Source organism: Mustela erminea, chromosome 11 (genome assembly GCF_009829155.1).
Source record: "Mustela erminea isolate mMusErm1 chromosome 11, mMusErm1.Pri, whole genome shotgun sequence".
Classification (NCBI taxonomy): domain Eukaryota; kingdom Metazoa; phylum Chordata; class Mammalia; order Carnivora; family Mustelidae; genus Mustela; species Mustela erminea.
In genome coordinates, this window is record NC_045624.1 from 4,807,160 (window position 1) to 4,825,910 (window position 18,751).

General features: G+C 40.1%; 1 protein-coding gene across 19 annotated transcripts in view; it reads left to right on the forward strand.

Annotated features, from left to right (window-relative positions):
• KMT2C (lysine methyltransferase 2C) overlaps positions 1 to 18,751 on the forward strand; it is a 270,498-nt gene that overhangs the window by 151,447 nt on the left and 100,300 nt on the right. For 16 of the 19 annotated variants that reach the window (XR_004276659.1, XM_032303952.1, XM_032303959.1 and 13 more), the window contains exons 8-13: positions 4,250 to 4,421; positions 6,333 to 6,447; positions 13,996 to 14,165; positions 14,619 to 14,770; positions 15,526 to 15,639; positions 16,542 to 16,619. Coding sequence is in view for 18 of the 19 variants with exons in the window: in XM_032303952.1 (XP_032159843.1) it covers positions 4,250 to 4,421; positions 6,333 to 6,447; positions 13,996 to 14,165; positions 14,619 to 14,770; positions 15,526 to 15,639; positions 16,542 to 16,619 (801 nt within the window). In the remaining variant the exon portion in view is untranslated. The remainder of the gene's footprint in view (positions 1 to 4,249; positions 4,422 to 6,332; positions 6,448 to 13,995; positions 14,166 to 14,618; positions 14,771 to 15,525; positions 15,640 to 16,541; positions 16,620 to 18,751) is intronic. The other 3 variants (XM_032303954.1, XM_032303958.1, XM_032303969.1) reach the window with 1 other exon arrangement.

Consider the following 18,751-nt stretch of genomic DNA (forward strand, 5'->3'; position numbering starts at 1 on the left):
CTGTCTGCAGGGAGGAGGTTTTGAAGGCTCGAACGTGGGTGGGCCGGATCTCCTCATGCCCTCCTTGTCCCCAGCGCATTGACTTTCATCACTCGACCTTAACTTCTCTCACTTCATTTTTGTGGTCGTCTTTGTATCTCTCGATACCGAGTCCAGCCACTTTTCTCTTGCCCTACATCCTGTCAGTCTCTGAGCTGCTTCCCTGCCTGCCTGCTCCGTGGGCCAGCCTCTCCGGACAACATCCGTGACTTCGTGTTTCTTGCTGCGGATCCCGTGTGGCACAGCGCCGTGATCTGCGGGTAGCGGAAGCCGAGCTGGCAGGTGCCGGGACGTGCGTGGCAGTGACAGGGCTGTGCGGGTGCAGTCTGGCGCCAGGTGGACTCTTGTCGCGCATCCGTAGTCTCACCTTCCCGCACGACCAGGTGTCTCTGACACAGCGTCTCCTCGTTTAGGCTCAGTGTTGTGTCTGTTCCTCCGTCCCTTCTCTGGTCACAGCGGTCACAGGGTGTGACCTCGTCCAGAGCTGATCTTCTGTTTCTCCCTCTGTTCTCGCTTCTCCTCCGCCACGCAGCTTCCTCACCTCTGCCTCTGCGGGCACTTTCCTTCTTACTTTGTGCCTGTGCGGACACTCTAGCGTACCTGCCCCGCCAGCGGGAGCACATTTCGGTGAGTAGAGAGCATGGTCTGCGGAGCCGACAGACCTGGACTCGGCTCCTGACTTCTCTCAACTTGGCTTTAGCTTCAGTCTTTCCCTCGGTCTCTTCTGCCTTTTCAGCTGCTTAAAGAAAAATTTCACTTCATTCAAACTTCGTGTGTCTGGGGGGCATTTATGTATGTATATGTCCAAGTGCTCCTTTCTGACACGACACTTAAGCCATCTAGTAATACCATTTTTCCGTGACCTGCAAAAGGCTGCTTTGGTATTTCTATATCTTCTTCCTGATTGGGGAAATGATTGGAACCAACCTCATTTCTTGATGTAGTGCTTTTTTTCCACTATTATTTTTACATAATGCATAGATGTTTTTAGACTGAGTGTATCCTGTGGATGTTTTTCTTCGTTTAACTTATTACTAGTGATCCATCCATTCTAACCGACCAACATGACAGCGTTGCCATTAAGGAATTGGCACAAACTATCATGGAGGAAGGAGTGATCTTAGACATGGTGACCTTATTGTAGAACAGGCTTTGCTGTATAAAATAGTGCTGTGCAACAGAAATATGATGTGAGCAAATTGAGCAGATCTTTCTAGTGGTCATGTTGAAAATGTTTAAAAATTATAATTAATTTAAAGAATATATATTTCAGTATGTCCAAAATATTAGTATTACAACATGCAAGCAATAACATTTTTGAGATATTTGATGTTATTTTTTCCCTATAAGTCTTTAGAATCTGGGGTGCATTTTATATTGTACAGCATGTGTCATTTTGGATAAACACATTTCAGTTGCCCAGTAGCCACACGCGACTAGTAGCTGCCGTGGCAGGTTAAGTAGCGGAATAGTAAACTCTGGAAGCTTTCACAGAAGCCTTTAGACGGTGTTTCCTCCAAATTACAAGGAAAGATGAACTGAGGACCTGATGATCAGAGTACTGTATTTGCTTCCATTTCTGTAAATTTTGAGGATAGGCAAAAACAAGGGGTTAGGTTTTAAATGTACATAGCTTGAGTAAATACTGGCACTCTCTTTTAGTATTAAAAAAAATTCACCCTAATGTGTCATTTCTATCAAAAATGAACTAATTTATGAAATTTCCATTTTTAAATTAATGACTTATTTTAAGTGCCGATCAAAGAGTCATTTCAAAGTGATTTTAGAAGTTCTTCATGTAAGATATATTTAATAAGACTTGATTTGTGCTAGGAAATTGAGGATACAAAGTTGAAAAAGACAAGGCCGCTACCCTTTAAGGTTCCAGGTGTTCTGGTGAGATTACTTGATTGTGTCACGGTGCGCTCTCAGTATATGGGGAAAGGATCTTCTACTGGGTGGATCTTTAGGTGTGGTAAGGTTGGGATACTCAGGGCTGTGTGTGAGCAGAGAGGTTTGAAGGCCTCTTTGGAAAGAGCTCAGGGCCCAGCACCGCAAAGGAACAGCATTTCAAGTGGTGGGGAGCAGTATATGTGAGCACACAGCACTGAACAGTGTGTCGTGTGCATTGCAGACAGCTTGGTATCACCAGGAACAGTGAGTGGTCGTGAGATTCCATTGGAAAGGGGTGAGGGCTTCCCCCCGCTTCTTTCCCTTACACTGGAAAATCTTGATCTTGTTCTCTTTTAGAGTGAAAAAGGATGTGTAGGTAAACTTTTAATTTAAGCAGGGCATAACAGATTCAAAATTTTGAAAACTTGCTCTAAGTGTGTAGATGATGATTAGGGAGAGGTCAGATCCGTAAGCAGAAATTCCATCTAGAAGATAGTGTAATTACCAAGGCAGAGTGGACTGAACTGAACTGTGCAAATAGAAGGAAAAAAGATATATAGGAAGTTGACCCAGTAAGAATTGGTGTCTGGTTGGATGTGTTGGGACAAGGAGGAGTCATAGTGATACTGAAGTGTCTGCCTTTACCAGCTGGTTGAGAAAAAAGGGAGAGGCTTAGATTTTAAAAATGTTTTATTTTAGAGGTGGTGAGTTTTGAGTATTTTTTAGAACATCTGGCTGTTGAGGTCCCATGAGACTTGAACATAACATCTTGTAGTTTAAGTTTGGGGCAGGTGATACAGATTTGGGAATCATGGTGGTATTTTATAACATGGGAGTTGGTGTGATCACAGAGGGGAACCATGTGAAATTATAAAAGAAGGAACAGGATGAAATCCCAAGGCACTCCAGCATTTAGAGGAATTATAGGGATACTCAAGCCAACACAGGAGTGTGAGAGGGAGGCATGGGAGACCTATGGAGAAATCAGGAGAAAGCTGCCATCACAGAAGCCAAGGTAAGGGGAACTGTCATGTGGGAGTGGATAGGAATGGAAATGCTGCAATGTGCAGATAAGATAAGGTCAAAAAAGTAACTTTGGATTTCGTAGATCACTGGTAGCCTCATGAAGGCAGTGCCCGGTGAATGGGGGTGTGCAGCCCCCGGGATCCTAGAACGTGGTTTGTGCTGTCTGTCCTCAAACTGCGAATAGTTTTCGTTAAAATAAAAACAAAAAGTTTGTCAGAAATTCTACGGCCTGTAAAACCAGTTTGCCATGTTAAAAAGGAATAGGTTATTGGTCTGTTTCAAGATGCTTGATTGAGGAAAAAGGAAGATAGAAAGGCTTATAGCCAGAGAGAACTGATCAAACCTTCAAAAATTAGAAAAAAAGGTTCATATGTACAATTTAAAACAGTCTTTAGATAATCAGCTAATCAAACCATTGAGAACATAAGTGTCAGATATAGACATACATATATCATCAAATTGGTATGATTTTAGAACACATTATTTTTCTTATTGTAATATGAGTTCAGCTGTGTACTTGGCAAGGCAGTTTATTCTTACATTTATTTTTTGTTTTAGATGGTAAAAGAACTTAAAAAGTGCTATTTTTTTAGTCTACATTTAGGGATAGATGATATCCATAATTATGTCGATTTTAATACCTTTTTACAAGCTGGCAGTTAGTATAGATGACTATAGAACTAGTGTATGAAGTTTTGTGTTTGTGTATGAATATGTAGTTTCCATCTTTAATGTTCTCCTTCATACAGTGTTTTCTAGTATTAAAATATATATTTGATCTGAGTTAAAGTTAGTGTGTTTATGCTTAAGAAGCATTAAATTTAATTGATCTTAACATTTCTTAATTTTGTCTCTTGACTTACATTGTTAATTTTAAAATACATTTAACATCCAAGTAAAATGGTTACTTTTGCACCTCAAGGCATTTCTCAGTTGATATTTTCCTGTTTGGTTCTTTTCAGCAAGTCTATGTTGAGCATTAAATAGGTGCCCAGCATCATCACTGGCACCAGGGATATAAAATTAGTAAGAACTGTTTATGGTCTTCGGTAGATGTAGGCACAAATATGCAAAACTATATGATTAAGCTTACTGTAATAAATTGTAGGTTAAATACGTAACAGTGGTTTTACTGAGACTTTCTTCTCGTTGGATATCAGCTCAATGTGGATAACCTCAAGTGTCTGAAAGATTTACCATGCAAATTCCCTGCAAGTGATTTTTACATTGTAAAGTCAGAAAAATATTAAACTCTTATACAACAATTTCATTGTTTTACTGTTAATTATAGCAAAGGAAGATGCAAACTGTGCAGTGTGCGACAGCCCGGGAGACCTCTTAGATCAGTTCTTTTGTACTACTTGTGGTCAGCACTATCATGGAATGTGCCTGGATATAGCGGTTACTCCATTAAAACGTGCAGGTTGGCAATGTCCTGAGTGCAAAGTGTGCCAGAACTGCAAGTAAGTTTTAATTTCAACTCAAAGGTGTGTATCAAGATTAAGAGAGACCCTATTCTTAGGTTCTGAAGGTTTGTGTTATATGATAAAGATTGTTCATTCTGCAGCTGCATTCATTCCCACTGACTTAGTCATGTTTGAAACAATTACTAGGTATTTATTATTTTGAAAAACAAGTCTAAACAAAAACTAATTTTAATAATTTTAAATACCTCTGGTTGCCTAGAAAGTAAATTTCAATTTGCCAAACACTTTAAATGAATGATACTAACCATTTAGAAGAAATGAGCTTTAGAAAATAAAGCGACTATGTTTGAGAGAGACTTTGGGGGGGGAGATTTAATAGGAAAGTACACGTCTAGTTCTGGAAGGTAGTTAGAGTGAGCGAAAGGTTCGGTGACATGTTTGAATTTCCATTCCAGGAAGAACAGTTTATGCTAAGACTACTTTTAAAAAAACCAAAACCAAACCCCTGTATCTACCTGTATACCTACATACACCTTCAGTTGATCCTAGTCACCACAGTCCTGAAAAGAAGGACAGTTTTCATGGAGCACTTACACGTTGCCGTAGGGTTATTTCCTGTTCATTGTATTCCATCCTTTGGTTATTTCTCCAATCTTTTCTGTGATTTTTTTTTCCTCCTGCTGCTAATTAGCATGATAATTTGGGGAAGTTATCTGCATCTAGAGCAGTCTTCAAATTGTGTACAAGCTGAGGACTTTTCTAACAGGAGAAATTATGCCCACCACTGCCATGATTAGTCTGTTTTATTTGTAATTTAATTTGGTAACAGTAAGTGTCAACATCTTACAATTATGTGGAATAAGTAGGACGATGTGCTTTTATATTTTGGCAAAAATTAAAATGCCAGTGAACATTTATTTGGTAGCTTATATCTGCCTACTTTCTTGGGAAGGAATAAGAGACCTTGAAGAAAAATTGCTTTTCCTCTAAGATCTTTCCATGTACCTAAAGAGAGAAAACATGCAATTTTTATATAAAGAATTAGTTAAACTGAGTAAGAAAGAACTGGAGGCCAGCTGACCCATCTTCCTTTTTCCTTCTGTCTGTCCCCAGCGGTGACTCAGGGTCTCTCACTATTCTTCTTGCACGCCCCAGTGTTTCTTTCCCTCCTCTTGAGTTAAAGTCGTAGTCTCTGAGAGTGGTCCGTAGCCAGGAATCAGGGCAGAGCTCATGCCGTAGGCCAGGGGCCCAATCTTTGGGGCATGGGAGTGTTCAGGTAAAGCGTTTAGGTTTTTGACTACAGTTCTTAATAACTATTACAAGATGATTCTTATACCTGTTTATTTAGCACTAATATTTACAGGATATTCTAAGCTCTTCAGCCAGAATTATATTTAATTCTCAGTGTCTTTACTGTTCACATTTTACTCCTGAAACCAAGAGGACTAAGCTTACTTTGTTCAGGAATCACACAGCTAGATAAACAGCAGTCTGAATACAGATACAGGTCTGATGCCAGAGTCAGTCCTCTTTTTATGACAGTGTCTTTCCAATTCCTGATGACAGGATTTGTTCCTTCCCATGCAGCGTCCCCCGTCAGTTACAGCTCCTTCCCCTAGAAAGGATGTTTACGGAGATACTTGAAAAGTAAAGGTCAGAGTCCTTCATCTTGCCTTACCCCTCCTCCTTTGCAGGAACCCTAACCTGGCTAAAGCAGGTTCACCACCACAGGTGAGCATTCAGTAAGGGTAATCCTGCAGGGACCATAGGAGGACGTCTGTCTCATCGTTTAGGGGGTTACCTCTGTCATTATCTGGGCATAGACAAAGCAAGACACTGAGGTATTGATGAACTGGGCAGTTCCTAGGATTGATTCTTCTCATGATTACTTATGTTATAAACATAAGTTTAAAGATAAGGCATCATTAATGCTATCTTATTTTTTAGACAATCGGGAGAAGATAGCAAGATGCTAGTGTGTGATACGTGTGACAAAGGGTATCATACTTTTTGTCTTCAACCAGTTATGAAATCAGTACCAACCAATGGCTGGAAATGCAAAGTAAGTTGTTTATTTTTCTTAAAAAAATATCACCTGTATTCTTTTTTATATAGAGCAGACAAATCGGATACCTATTCAAATCTATACATTATCAACTTTTTAAAGAACAGCTTTGTTGATGTATAATTGATATTCAGTAAAGTGCAGGTATTTAAAGTTTGTAATTTAATTTGACATGTGTACATTTATGAAACCATCATCACCTTCGAGATAATGACCAAATTCATTACCCCTGAAAGTTCCATGGTGCTCTTTGGGAACCCCTCTTTTCCAACTGTTCACCCATTCCCACCTCCCCCCCTGGTCTTCCAGGCAGTCTGCTTTCACTCGCCATCAATTAATTTGCATTTTCTAGAGTTTTATATAAATGACGTCATATAGTATATACTCTTTTTGCGGGGGGCCCTAACTTTTTAAACTCAGGATGATTATTTTGAAAATCAGCCATATTTTTGTGCATACCATTGGTGATTCCTTTTCATTGCCAAGTAGTGGCCGTACCACAAATTGTTCATTAGATAACTTGTTGGTGAACATCTGGTCCTTTACAATTTTAAGCTATTATGAAAAATGCTGTTACGAACATGGTAACGTATGTATGGTGCTTCATGGCTTAGAAACTGGTTTTGAATGATTTATCTTTCATCTTCTCAGAAGCTCTCAGAAATGTAGTGGCTCCATGAGGATGTCAAAACACAGAGCAGTAGTTTTAAAATCCATTAATGAAAAACCCAAATCATTTTGGTGATTATGTAGTGATTTTGTATGTACATCACATTTTTGTGTATAAATGCACTGGTATTAAATATCTAGAATCATTATATATACATATGTATATTGTCCCTCCCCTGGGGTAGTTTCAGTGATTATTTACTTACTTATTTTATAGATGCTGTTTAAAGATTCTCTTGGTTTTGAGAGAGGTGTGTGGACATTCTTCCATTTTTTCATTGCTTACGATATCAGTCTTTCTGTTGGTGTGACACTTTTAAGATGTATTTTCAGTTACTTTTAATTTTTTCTGGATATTCTTTTAGTCAGTGATTCTCCCTTCCTCCATCTACTTTGTTATTTGCCTCTTTATGACCTTGTGTTGTTCTATGCTGGTGTCTTTACGCATCCTGAGGAATTTACTGAGGCTCAGTCGTCCGCATCTCCCAACCCTGTGGGTCGGCTGACAGCTTTACCTACTGGGCAGAGTTATTAGCACATCACCAGCTGAACAGGACCATATTTTAGAAGTATTCGTTCCTGGAAGCAGAGAGTATTTAAACTCTTAAAGCGAAAGTAGAAGAATAAAACAGACTTATCTTTAATTCTCAACTGAATAAAACTAATATTTTTTCCTGTTTGGAAGATGTTTACAAACTATTTACTGTGACTTTCCTTTTAAATGTTCTCCAGGATGGATCCGTAGTTGATAAGCTTCCTTTGAAATTGTGTAGCAAACTGGTAAATTCTAGACGAGAGCTGGTGAGGCCCTAGCGGTGAATGTCCAGGTTTCCTTATTTGTAAAAGCAGAAAAGGGACTAAAACTCTAAAACTCAGGTTTCCTGTCTTAAACTGTTTTATCCTATATATGATGCTCCCTCCCTATGCTGTCATACTATACTGAGTAGCAGGGCTTTTCTATCTATCTATTTATTATTATTATTAAAGATTTTATTTATTTGACAGAGACAGTGTTGAGAGAGGGAACACAAGCAGGGTAGGGGGACATGGGGGAGAAACAGGCTTCCCGCCAAGTAGGGAGCCCAATGCGGGGCTCAATCCCAGGACCCTGGGATCATGACCTGAACCACTCAGGTGCCCCAGCTTTTCTCTTTAGATGAATTAAGAAGTATTTCTTGATCAAATTTTCTTTTTGTAATATGATGTAGATATAAAGCCTCTAGATTCATAGACTGTCTCTGTACACCCCCCAGGTTGAGCTGGTTGTGTTTTTTTTAATATCTAAATTTTATAGAACAGACATTAAACTTGACATAAGCTCTTTTATCTTCAGTAATTACATGGACTTTTATTTTTTTATTTTTTTTTTAAGATTTTATTTATTTATTTGACAGAGAGAGATCCCAAGTAGGCAGAGAGGCAGGCAGAGAGAGAGAGGAGGAAGCAGGCTCCCTGCTGAGCAGAGAGCCCCATGCGGGACTCGATCCCAGGACCCTGAGATCATGACCTGAGCCGAAGGCAGCGGCTTAACCCACTGAGCCACCCAGGTGCCCTTACATGGACTTTTAAAAAATAAAAAACTAAAACTAAATAGAATTTACAAAGTAATTAGTAATTTCAGCTGACACAGTTTTTCTTTGAGACTAAATTACCAAGATTGGGTTTAATAGAAAAGTATTTTCTCAGGTCTAGTTCAGTGAGTAAGCTCTTCCTTTGGCTTAATAATGCCAATACAGAGAATGCCTTCTGTATTTGTATAAAAATAGTATTGATAATCCCATGACCTTGTTTACTAGTTCAGAATAATCAGAACTCAAAGTGCCAGCAAGCAGCCCTTCGACGTTAGATGTAATGAAGTGTAACTCAGTTAAGTACAGTTTTTGGTCACGAGTGCGCCATCGTGGTACGACTGAAATCTGTAGGAAATGGGGGAATCAATCCAGTTATTCCTAAAATACGGAACATTAGTTCCTCACTTTAAGTTAGGCATGTTGTTTGCCCTTCAGCTGTTGTCAGTCGATGTGTATCAAGCATCCTCCGCTGGCCCCCTGGAGGCTGCATCGTTCCCTGTGCCGTCCATCTTTTTACCACAATTTTAGTGTGAAATCTTGCATCTTTTGTACACCCTTGATGGCACTTGGGGCTAACATGATAAATACAGACGCTAAATGCGGATATTAAAATCTGCACTGTGATACCCTTGGAGGTCGGTTAAATTTTAATTTTTTTAATGTTAGCATTTCTATGGAAACTTAACCACTTTTCAGAAAACAAACTGCATCTGTGATCTCTGGGTTCTTGTTACCTGTGCACCGCCCTTCTGGGGGCTTGGCGGGGGGCGTCAGAGAGGTGAGGTGGAGTGGGGTGCCTGAAATGGTCCCTGGAGCCCAGGGGCAGGGGTCATCCTCCAGGTGGACGCTTCCAGGGCTGCTGGGATTGCAGGCGTGAGGTGGCGCCCGCCCGAGGCTTCCTCCAGAAGCTGGAAGGCGGGAGGGAAGCGCTGACCGAGTCGGGGTGCGGGTGGTTTGCTGTGCTAGGAAGGTGCTGGAAAAGGGGGGCGAGCTCCCCTGGAGGACCCCGAGGGTGGGGTGCGGGTGACGGGGTGTAAGGAGCCGCGGAGGGAGCCGAGCACCTGTGCGGATGCTCCGCCACCCCGACTGCGGGGCACCTGGAACTCGCGGCGCTCGCCTGGTTCTGGGGCGGCGGGAGGGTGGGGGGTCTGCAGGGGCGGGGGCTCCTGCCCGGGAGCGCGAGCTGGCGGACACCGCTCAGGTGTGGCTCCGGGGAGGCGGGGCCTGCGGGCTCCGCGCTCAGGTGCGGCTCCGGGGAGGCGGGGCCTGCGGGCTCCGCGCTCAGGTGCGGCTCCGGGGAGGCGGGGCCTGCGGGCTCCGCGCTCAGGTGCGGCTCCGGGGAGGCGGGGCCTGCGGGCTCCGCGCTCAGGTGCGGCTCCGGGGAGGCGGGGCCTGAGGGCTCCGCGCTCAGGTGCGGCTCCGGGGAGGCGGGGCCTGCGGGCTCCGCGCTCAGGTGCGGCTCCGGGGAGGCGGGGCCTGAGGGCTCCGCGCTCAGGTGCGGCTCCGGGGAGGCGGAGCCTGCGGGCGGGCCAGGTGCTGCTGCCGGCGGCTTCCCTGCGGTTCCGGTTCCTTCCCGCCCGCGGGCCGGCGCCAGCTCAGCGCGGTGTCTCGTCGTTCTTGGAGCGGCAGGAGAATCCGGGGTCGGCGGACTTGTGCGTTTGTGCTTCCATCTCCTCCACGCACCTTGACTTGACTTTTTTCTTCTCTGAAATAGGAAGTTGAATTCGTAATTCGTTTTTCTTACTTTCTTGAGGAAAAAAGTATATTTTTAAGACTATAAATTTACCTTTGATTATAGCTTTGGCTGCAACCAAATATGTTGTATTTGTAACTATCTCTGTGTGCATCTGACCTAATCACTGTATCTTTTGGGTTTTAAGTTGTGCTTAAGCATGTTAACGTCTACTTTAAGTGTATTTAACCCAATTATTTTCTTTTTCACAAATATTTTGATACTTGAAGTAGTGTCTTTAACTTGTAATATTTGTGTTGAAGTCCTTTTTATTTTTTGACCAGCTAAATTCTGCAAGATATTAGTATGTACACGAAATTGACTGCTGCAGTTTTCCTGTTTCTCCTTGTGTTTTACTTTTTCTTTTGTAAACAATACTAATTTTTTAAATTGTTATTTAGCAGGTAAGTCAGGTCAGTGTTGATATGTTGTGCTTTTGAGTTTTTATTAGTGTAAAGTTACTCCATTGTGTAATGCCTTTCGGGGGGCAGGTGGGGGCGTAGCCATCTGTTTTTGTTTGTAAGACAATATGGCCTCATAGGGCATTGGGCTACCAGCTGAATGTGATATATTCACATCTTTCTTATTTCGGATCTTTCTGTGTCGTTTTAATTTTTTTTAAAGGTTTAATAGCATTAACTTTATTTATTTATTTTTAGCATTAACTATTTAGATTAGATTTAGATTAATGGTTGCAATTGAAATGCTTGGCTATTTTAAGACAAATTAGTTCTTTTGATTTCCTGTGTTTCTGTTCCTTTTATTTTCTGCAGTGATTTGCAGTTAAGAATCTTATTTTGTGAATGTTAAGTTATAGATGTTGAAAGTATTAATATTTTCTTCCCCCACTTGCCAGTGAAAATGGAAAAATGAGCAATTTCCTTTTCTTTTTTTTCTCTTTGTTTTAAAACTGAGACTGTAAACCTTCACACTTTTTCCTTGCAAAAAATAAAAAAAGTATTTCCTATATAAGTTCCAATCTTATTTAATTCCCAGTCTTTTGGATTCTTGGTTATGTTCCATTAAGGAATAGTAGTTTTTCCGAACTCCTAGATATCTGAAAGAGTCTGTTGTCTTTAGACTACAATAAGAACTTGGTTTGGTATCATTTTGTTTTACAACTTCTTTTTTAGCTGTGGGGACTACCCCCCCCCCCCCCACCATTTTCCCAGTTTGTGGTATCACATAAGAAAAATCTTACGCTTTTTTGTTGTTGTTGTTGTTGTTCACTTAACTGTAATCCTTTTTTTTACTTAAGGGCTTTGGGATCTGTGTTTTTGTCAGTTCTTTGAATTTGCTTCCAGGTCGTCTCTGATTGTGGTTCTGCTGTAATTCGTGTTGCCTGGAACATGCTGACCGCTATCAGTCTCTAGTCAGGCCTCCCAAAAAGGTCTTAGGAAATGCTGGTTAACGTTGCTTTTGCTTTTGTTTTTGTTTGTTTGTTTGTTTGTTTTTTGGTTTTTTTTTAAATACTTGCCATCTACACAGTCTCTTAAGTAATGTTTAGTAACATCTAGATAACTTTGTTTCCTGCTTTTAATTTGTTATCTTGGGAAAATGTCTTCAGAATTCTGAGTTTATTTCTTGACGTTTTCTTTTATCTTTTGTCTTGCTCTCTGTCATAGTTTGCTGTGCTCTTTCGCAGTGACTGAATATGTATAATATTGCCAAGAATACAACTGGATAGTGTTTTTTAAAAAATTCTGTTCTGTCGAGGTATATAATATTGGTAAAAGACTAGGCTGTGGAGTGAGATCTCCACTTTTCCAGTTACTAAATAAAAGATCTTTGGCAAATTATTTGACTTCCTTAAACCATTTTTTTTTCCTTGCAGAGAATGTTACTAGAACATACTTCACAGGGGAGTTGGCTTTACTGAGTTGATGCCTGTAAGGTGTCCACTGTAATGTCTAAAGTGCCCCAAGAATTATCCTGGAGTTTTTCATAGGAAGGCTTATTCACTGAGTAACTTGAAGAATGATCCTCTTCCTCTGCTGTTAAATTCTTTCATAGATGTCTATAGTCTTTAGTCATAATTCGTTCATTTAACATTCCAAGACCAGCTGTGTGTGAGACACTGGGGAGGGGCCAGAGATGAACGTGGGCAAATAGGTCTGCCTGTGTGGGGGTGTCAGACTAGTGAGGCTGTTCACACTGAAGTAAGGGTAATCTTTTCAGGAACTTTGTTTTATACCATTGTCGGGTAGGTTTCTTTTTCCTTTTTCTCTGTCAAGGATGCTTGTGTGTTGGTATATATCACGAATTTTTTGAAAAATAATTTCAAACTTTAGGAGTTGAAAAAAATAAAAATACCCATATGCCATTTACCGTTATCTTCGTTAGGGTTTCAGTGTCACTGCGTGTACCCCTTTTCTCTCTCCTTCCTCTTTCCCATCTCTGTTTTTTGGCCCTGAACCATTGAGGGTAAGTTCCACATACTGTGTCCGCTTTAGCCTTAAACGCTTCAGTGGGATAGGGATGTTCTTACATAATCCCAGTGCTGTTACCAGCTTAATATGTTTACATCAATGTAAGTACTTTCATCTAGCCTGTTATCCATATTTCAATTTCGTCACTTGATCTGACATCCCATGTAGCATTCCCCGCCACCCATGTAGATTCCAAGATGTGCTCTAGGGTAAACTTTTGTATCTAGTTCTCACTTTGGACTCTTTTAATCTGGAAAATTTCCTGAATCCTACTCTTGTCTTTTTGATGCTGACATTTTTTGAAGAATAACGTTCTTCCCCACATACCTGCGTTTTTTTCTGCCAAATTGCACTTTTCTCACTTTGTCTTTGTCGGCTGTTTCTTCATAGTTATATGGAGTTTTGCATTGTTGGCCAGAAAACTGCCAGATGATGATGTGCCCTTGTCAGGGTGCCTCTTGTCTCACCCTCATATGTGATGTGCTTTCTGATAATTCGGTCATGCTGTTGTCAAATTGCTCCATTTCCCCCGCCTTGTAATTAATGGAACATTATATGATATTTAAGAAGATACTTAAGATACTATATTAAGAAGATATTTAAGACCATGTGAATATCTTGCTCCTCAAAATGTGCATTTTTTTTCACAGTTTCGGACTCTAGGCCATTTGGAGTGGGTCATGAGATAGTTCTTGAGTTTGAATTCCTGTTTTTAGTTCCTAAGCTACCTACCAGCAAATGAAGTAGTTAGAAGCACCAGTTTGTTTTCACAATCCAGAGTTCAATAGACTTATCCCCTCATAAGCTATTTTCTCCATAAGCTACTTCCTGATTCTGGGATATGTTTCTTTTTGAAGTTTGGATTGCTATGTTCTTGGTTTTCTTCCTTCCCTATTTATGTTTTCTTGGATGTCTCTAATCCCTATTTACATTTTCCTGGAGGTTTTAGTGCAAATTGAATGATGTCTCATCAGATGTTCAAAACACACTGCTTTTTCAAAAACATATACCCTAAATTAGTGTCATGAAAATTAAAGCTTAATGTATAATGTACAAATGTTTCATTGATTTCAGAAAGGTTCACACCAGAACTGCAATACAAATGCATAACAGACTTTCTGTTTTCATTTTTTCTGGTGTTTAGAATTGCAGAATATGTGTAGAGTGTGGCACACGATCTAGTTCTCAGTGGCACCACAATTGCTTGGTATGTGACAGTTGTTACCAACAACAGGATAACTTATGTCCTTTCTGTGGGAAGTGCTACCATCCAGAATTGCAGAAAGACATGCTTCATTGTAATATGTGCAAAAGGTAAGAAGATACAGTTCTTCCATTGAGTTTTTGGTCAGTTCTCTTATCCATGTGATCATCTGCACTACCGTGTCTCTTTGAGTTCCAAGCTTTTATCACTCTAATGATCCTTTGGGTACATAGTGCTGTTAAAGATGAAATTAAATTACATATTTATGAGTCTGAAAGGCATCAGGAAGTGAATAGTCAAAAGACCAGAAATGAGCATTAAAGGGAAATGTAGGGAGGAAATGGTTTAAAAATAAGGCAGTAAAAATTTGTGAACACCTTTAATGACCTCTGAAAATGCCAGTTCCTTTTCTAGAACCTTCACCAATTGCCAACCTCTGTAACTTCACTTCTGTCATCCTTAACCCTTCCTATACTCAGTTCTCAGCAATTGCCTCTTTTTTCCCTGGATAGTAACTTGTCTTTAAATTAGAAAATTTCATTTAAATATATTTATCACCGCAGATGGGTTCACTTAGAATGTGACAAGGCAACAGATCATGAGCTGGATTCTCAGTCCAGAGAAGAGTACATCTGCACGTATTGTAAACACATAGCCGCGGAGCTGGGTCCCTTACAGGCAGGCGACGGAGTGGAGATGGCCGAAGTCACTGCAGGTAAACTTGAGGGTTTTGGGGTGTTTTGTTTTTTTGTTTTGATGTTGTGCCAACCAGTCTCCAATAAAATTATTTTAGTAAAGATGAGGGAATCCTGTGTATCAGGTCCCATCTTGTTCTTAATTTTCGTACTCACTTGAATCCCAGGCCTGGTGTGCCATATTCCAGTCGTGGTCTTTGAACCAGCCATGCAAAGTTGTCAGCGTTTGGCCACATGACCTAGTTTGTGCTTTATAACCTAGGTTCTTTCACTCCAAATAAGTGTTAGTTTTATAAGGTCTTTCTTAAATGTTAGTTCATATCTTCTGAGCCCAAAATTTTGTTCAGGTAATTTTAGTAGTATACTCTTGTATACGTAATAACAAGTTTTTTCGTGATAAAGAAAACAGACTGCTTATAGATCGTTTTTCATTTTCATCAATATGAATGGCAACTTTTATAAAGTCCCGCGTTACCATCTGCAAGCAGTTTAGGTAGACACATTTTAATTACTAATGTTTTGTTTCCAAGATGCCATCTGTATACAGTTGTGAAATGTCCTTTTAAAATAATATGTCAGTAACCTTTTAATTCATAATTTAGATGTTTTTCCATCTACACCTAAAATGTTTGTGGTTGAAAATGTAAAAATGTGAAGAATTCATGGCATTTTGGGTGACAGTTTACCCTCACTATAGCAAAGTAATAATTATTTACAGAGTTAACAAAAACAGAAAAACTTACTCTAACCAAAGAATAAATAACATTCTGTTAAGATTATAACAATGAGATGGAAGTTGAAGGACCTGAGGACCATATGGTATTTCCAGAGCGAGCGGTTAATAAAGAGATCAGCGGTCAGGAGTCCACACCTGGAATTGTTCCAGACGGTAAGAATGGTTTTGGTCATGGATATAGTTTATTTTCTGAAGAAAATGTGCATGTACAGTGAATATGTGAAATCTATTAAAAGTTTACTGTCCTAAATAAAAATGAGCCACAGTGTGTCACTTAGAAGATTGTTTAGGGAGGAGCTTTCTGGTAAAATAACATTAGAAGTTAATAGGGAAAGGGCGTGTATATATAGCTCGGCTATGATTTGGAGCTCATCATCAATACCTACTTTGGGGGGCCAAGTGATTTTCATTAAAAAGCAATTTATTATTTTATCTCTCTTTAGTTATACTTGTAATTACTAACTAGAGCTCTTACTGATCATGAGATGGTTCATGCTGAGATAATGAAAAATTTATTGTTTTAGATTGTCTCGACGGTTCTGTTGGGGGTGTTTCAGGTATTTCAGAGATATTCAATTAAGCTTTTTGCACCGTTGATAATAGCTATTTCTATACCTGAGGATGTGGAATTAATGAGACAAGGTTGGGGAGAAACTACTTAATTAATTTAATCTTGGGTTCATCTGGCAGTATGGGATTTTATGTGAAACCTTATATTCTATAGATGGAGTATGTACATATGTAAGGCCTCAGATTGTCTGAGATTCAGTTTTGTGTTTAATAACTGCCATGAGAAGGCATATTGCAGAAGATGTAAAGTGAGGAAGAGTAAGACAAAGTTATCTGTAACAATAAATCTTGTCCTAGTGCATGATCAGATTGCTGATACTATCTCCATCTCCTACTTACCAATAAACAGTAAGTGTGTTTTGTGCTTGTGTTGAGAATTGGCATTTGACAGGAGGATAAAAGTCTTACTCAACTTACTTTTGAGAGAGCAGTGTTAGAGAAATTTTGAGTCCTTGCTAGAGATGCCATAAATGTGTCCTTCACAGCAGTTCCCATCCACACAGAAGAGCAGCAGAAGAGTCATCTCCCAGGAAGTCTTGATACACGTGGTCTTCTCGCTTCTGGTAAGTGTGCTGTCCGGATTGATCATGACTGCTATGCAGATTTGAGTCATAATCTATTAAGTTAATTTTTCAAATGAATTATCCCAAAGAATTACTTACTACTGCTGTATACACATTACAGTAATGAAATATTTTAGTTAAGTGATCCTTTTCTTAGAAAGAATTGGCATTGGCTTTCTAAAGGAGGTTGTATTCTCTGTGGAGTTGTTAAATCAAATGTTCGTTATTAAACAAGTGAAAATCAGGGGCACCTGGGTGACTCAGTGGGTTAAGCGGCTGCCTTTGACTGAGGTCATGATCTCGGGGTCCTGGGATCAAGTCCCGCATCGGGCTCCCTGCTCAGCAGGGAGTGCACTTCTCCCTCTCCCTTTGCCCCCACCCTGCCCCAACTTGTGTGCTGCTTCTCTCTCTTTGCCAAATAAATAAAATCTTAAGAAAAAAAATCAGTTAAGGGGTGCCTGGGTGTATCAGTTGGTTAAGTGGCTGCCTTCGGCTCAAGTCATGATCTCAGGGTCCTGGGGTCGAGCCCCGCATTGGGCTCTCTACTCAGCAGGGAGCCTGCTTGCCTGCCCCCCCCCCCCCCCGCCCCCTGCCTGCCTCTCTGCCCACTTGTGATCTCTGTCAAATAAATAAAAAAAATCGTTAAAAAAAAAAAGAGAAAGAGTAAGGTAAAATCATTATAGAAGATGACTGGTAGAGGCGCCTGCGTGGCTAAGTGGGTCAAGCCTCTGCCTTCAGCTCAGGTCATGAGCTCGGGTCCTGGGATCGAGCCCCACATCAGGCTCCTTGTTCAGTGGGGAGCCTGTTCCCCCTCTTTCTCTGCCTGCCTGTTTGCCTACTTATGATCTCTCTTTCTCTGTCAAATAAATTAAAAAAAAAAAAAAAAAGACTACTGGTAGAACATAATAGAACTATTGAGGATGAAGAGCACGTTTACATTTTTACTCCTTCCTGCCTAGTGTACAGAAAGAGTGTACTGGTGGTCTGCATGTGTGCTGCGCATTTTCTTTTTTCCAGTGAGTCTTGAGGTAATTGGTCTTATATTAATCACAATTGAGGCTTTATTTGCCGTTATGATAAGTTTTTTCACTTGAGTCACTCAAATGAATGGTACTCGCTATTTACGTGTAATTTTCTGTTTTAAAAGTCTTTTTATTGAGCATTCCTTTTCTTTTTTTTTAAAAGATTTTATTTATTTATTTGACAGAGATCACAAGTAGGCAGAGAGGCAGGCAGGGGATGGGGAGAAGCAGGATCCAGAGAGCCCAATTCGGGGCTCATTCCCAGTACCCTGAGATCATGACCTGAGCCGAAGGCAGAGGCTTAACCCACTGAGCCCCCCGGTGCCCACCCCTAAGCATTCTTTTTTAATGTTGAGTATTTTTGAAGCATTTTTGTGTGTAAAAATATTTGGATTAGATCCATTATTTTATGTTTTTTTTCCTTTATCCTCAACTGTAGTCTTTCAGGGAGTGGGAATAAAAAGTGGGATTTCATTTTGGTATCAGGTCATAGATTAAGTGCAGTCACCACAGTAAATAGTAATGAGGAAATTAATAAGTCTATCAGTGTAACTTAGAAATTACCTTCATAGTATTTGAAATAAGAGCTTTTTAATCTGGTGATCTTACCTGATAGAGCCATGTAGGACTCATGTAAATTAGATCTCTGACTTTGTTTTCAGGCACGGTAGGGTTAAAGGCATAACACATTAGCTCCCAACTTAAAATTTACCAGTTAGTGACTTAGATATTGCTGATATCTAATTTGCTAAGCTTGGACTGTTTAATTATTGATCATGAGGAAATAACAAAGATTCTATCCAAAAAATGTATATGTTAGCAGGTACAGCTAATAAGTAAAATAAGTCTTTTCTATCTGTGTTCGTTACTCACTTGAATCTGCAGAATGAGTTTCGGTTATGTCAGTGATACTTCATTTGAGTTGTTTACATCTGAATGCCTGCTATTACAAAATCGCTGTATATTCTGGATTAGTCTTTACTTTTTTGTTTGTTTGTTTATTTTTGTTTGTTTGTTTTGGCCTAAGTACTTTTATTTATTATTTTTTTATTTTTTTAAAGATTTTGTTTATTTGACAGAGATCACAAGTAGGCAGAGAGGCAGGCAGAG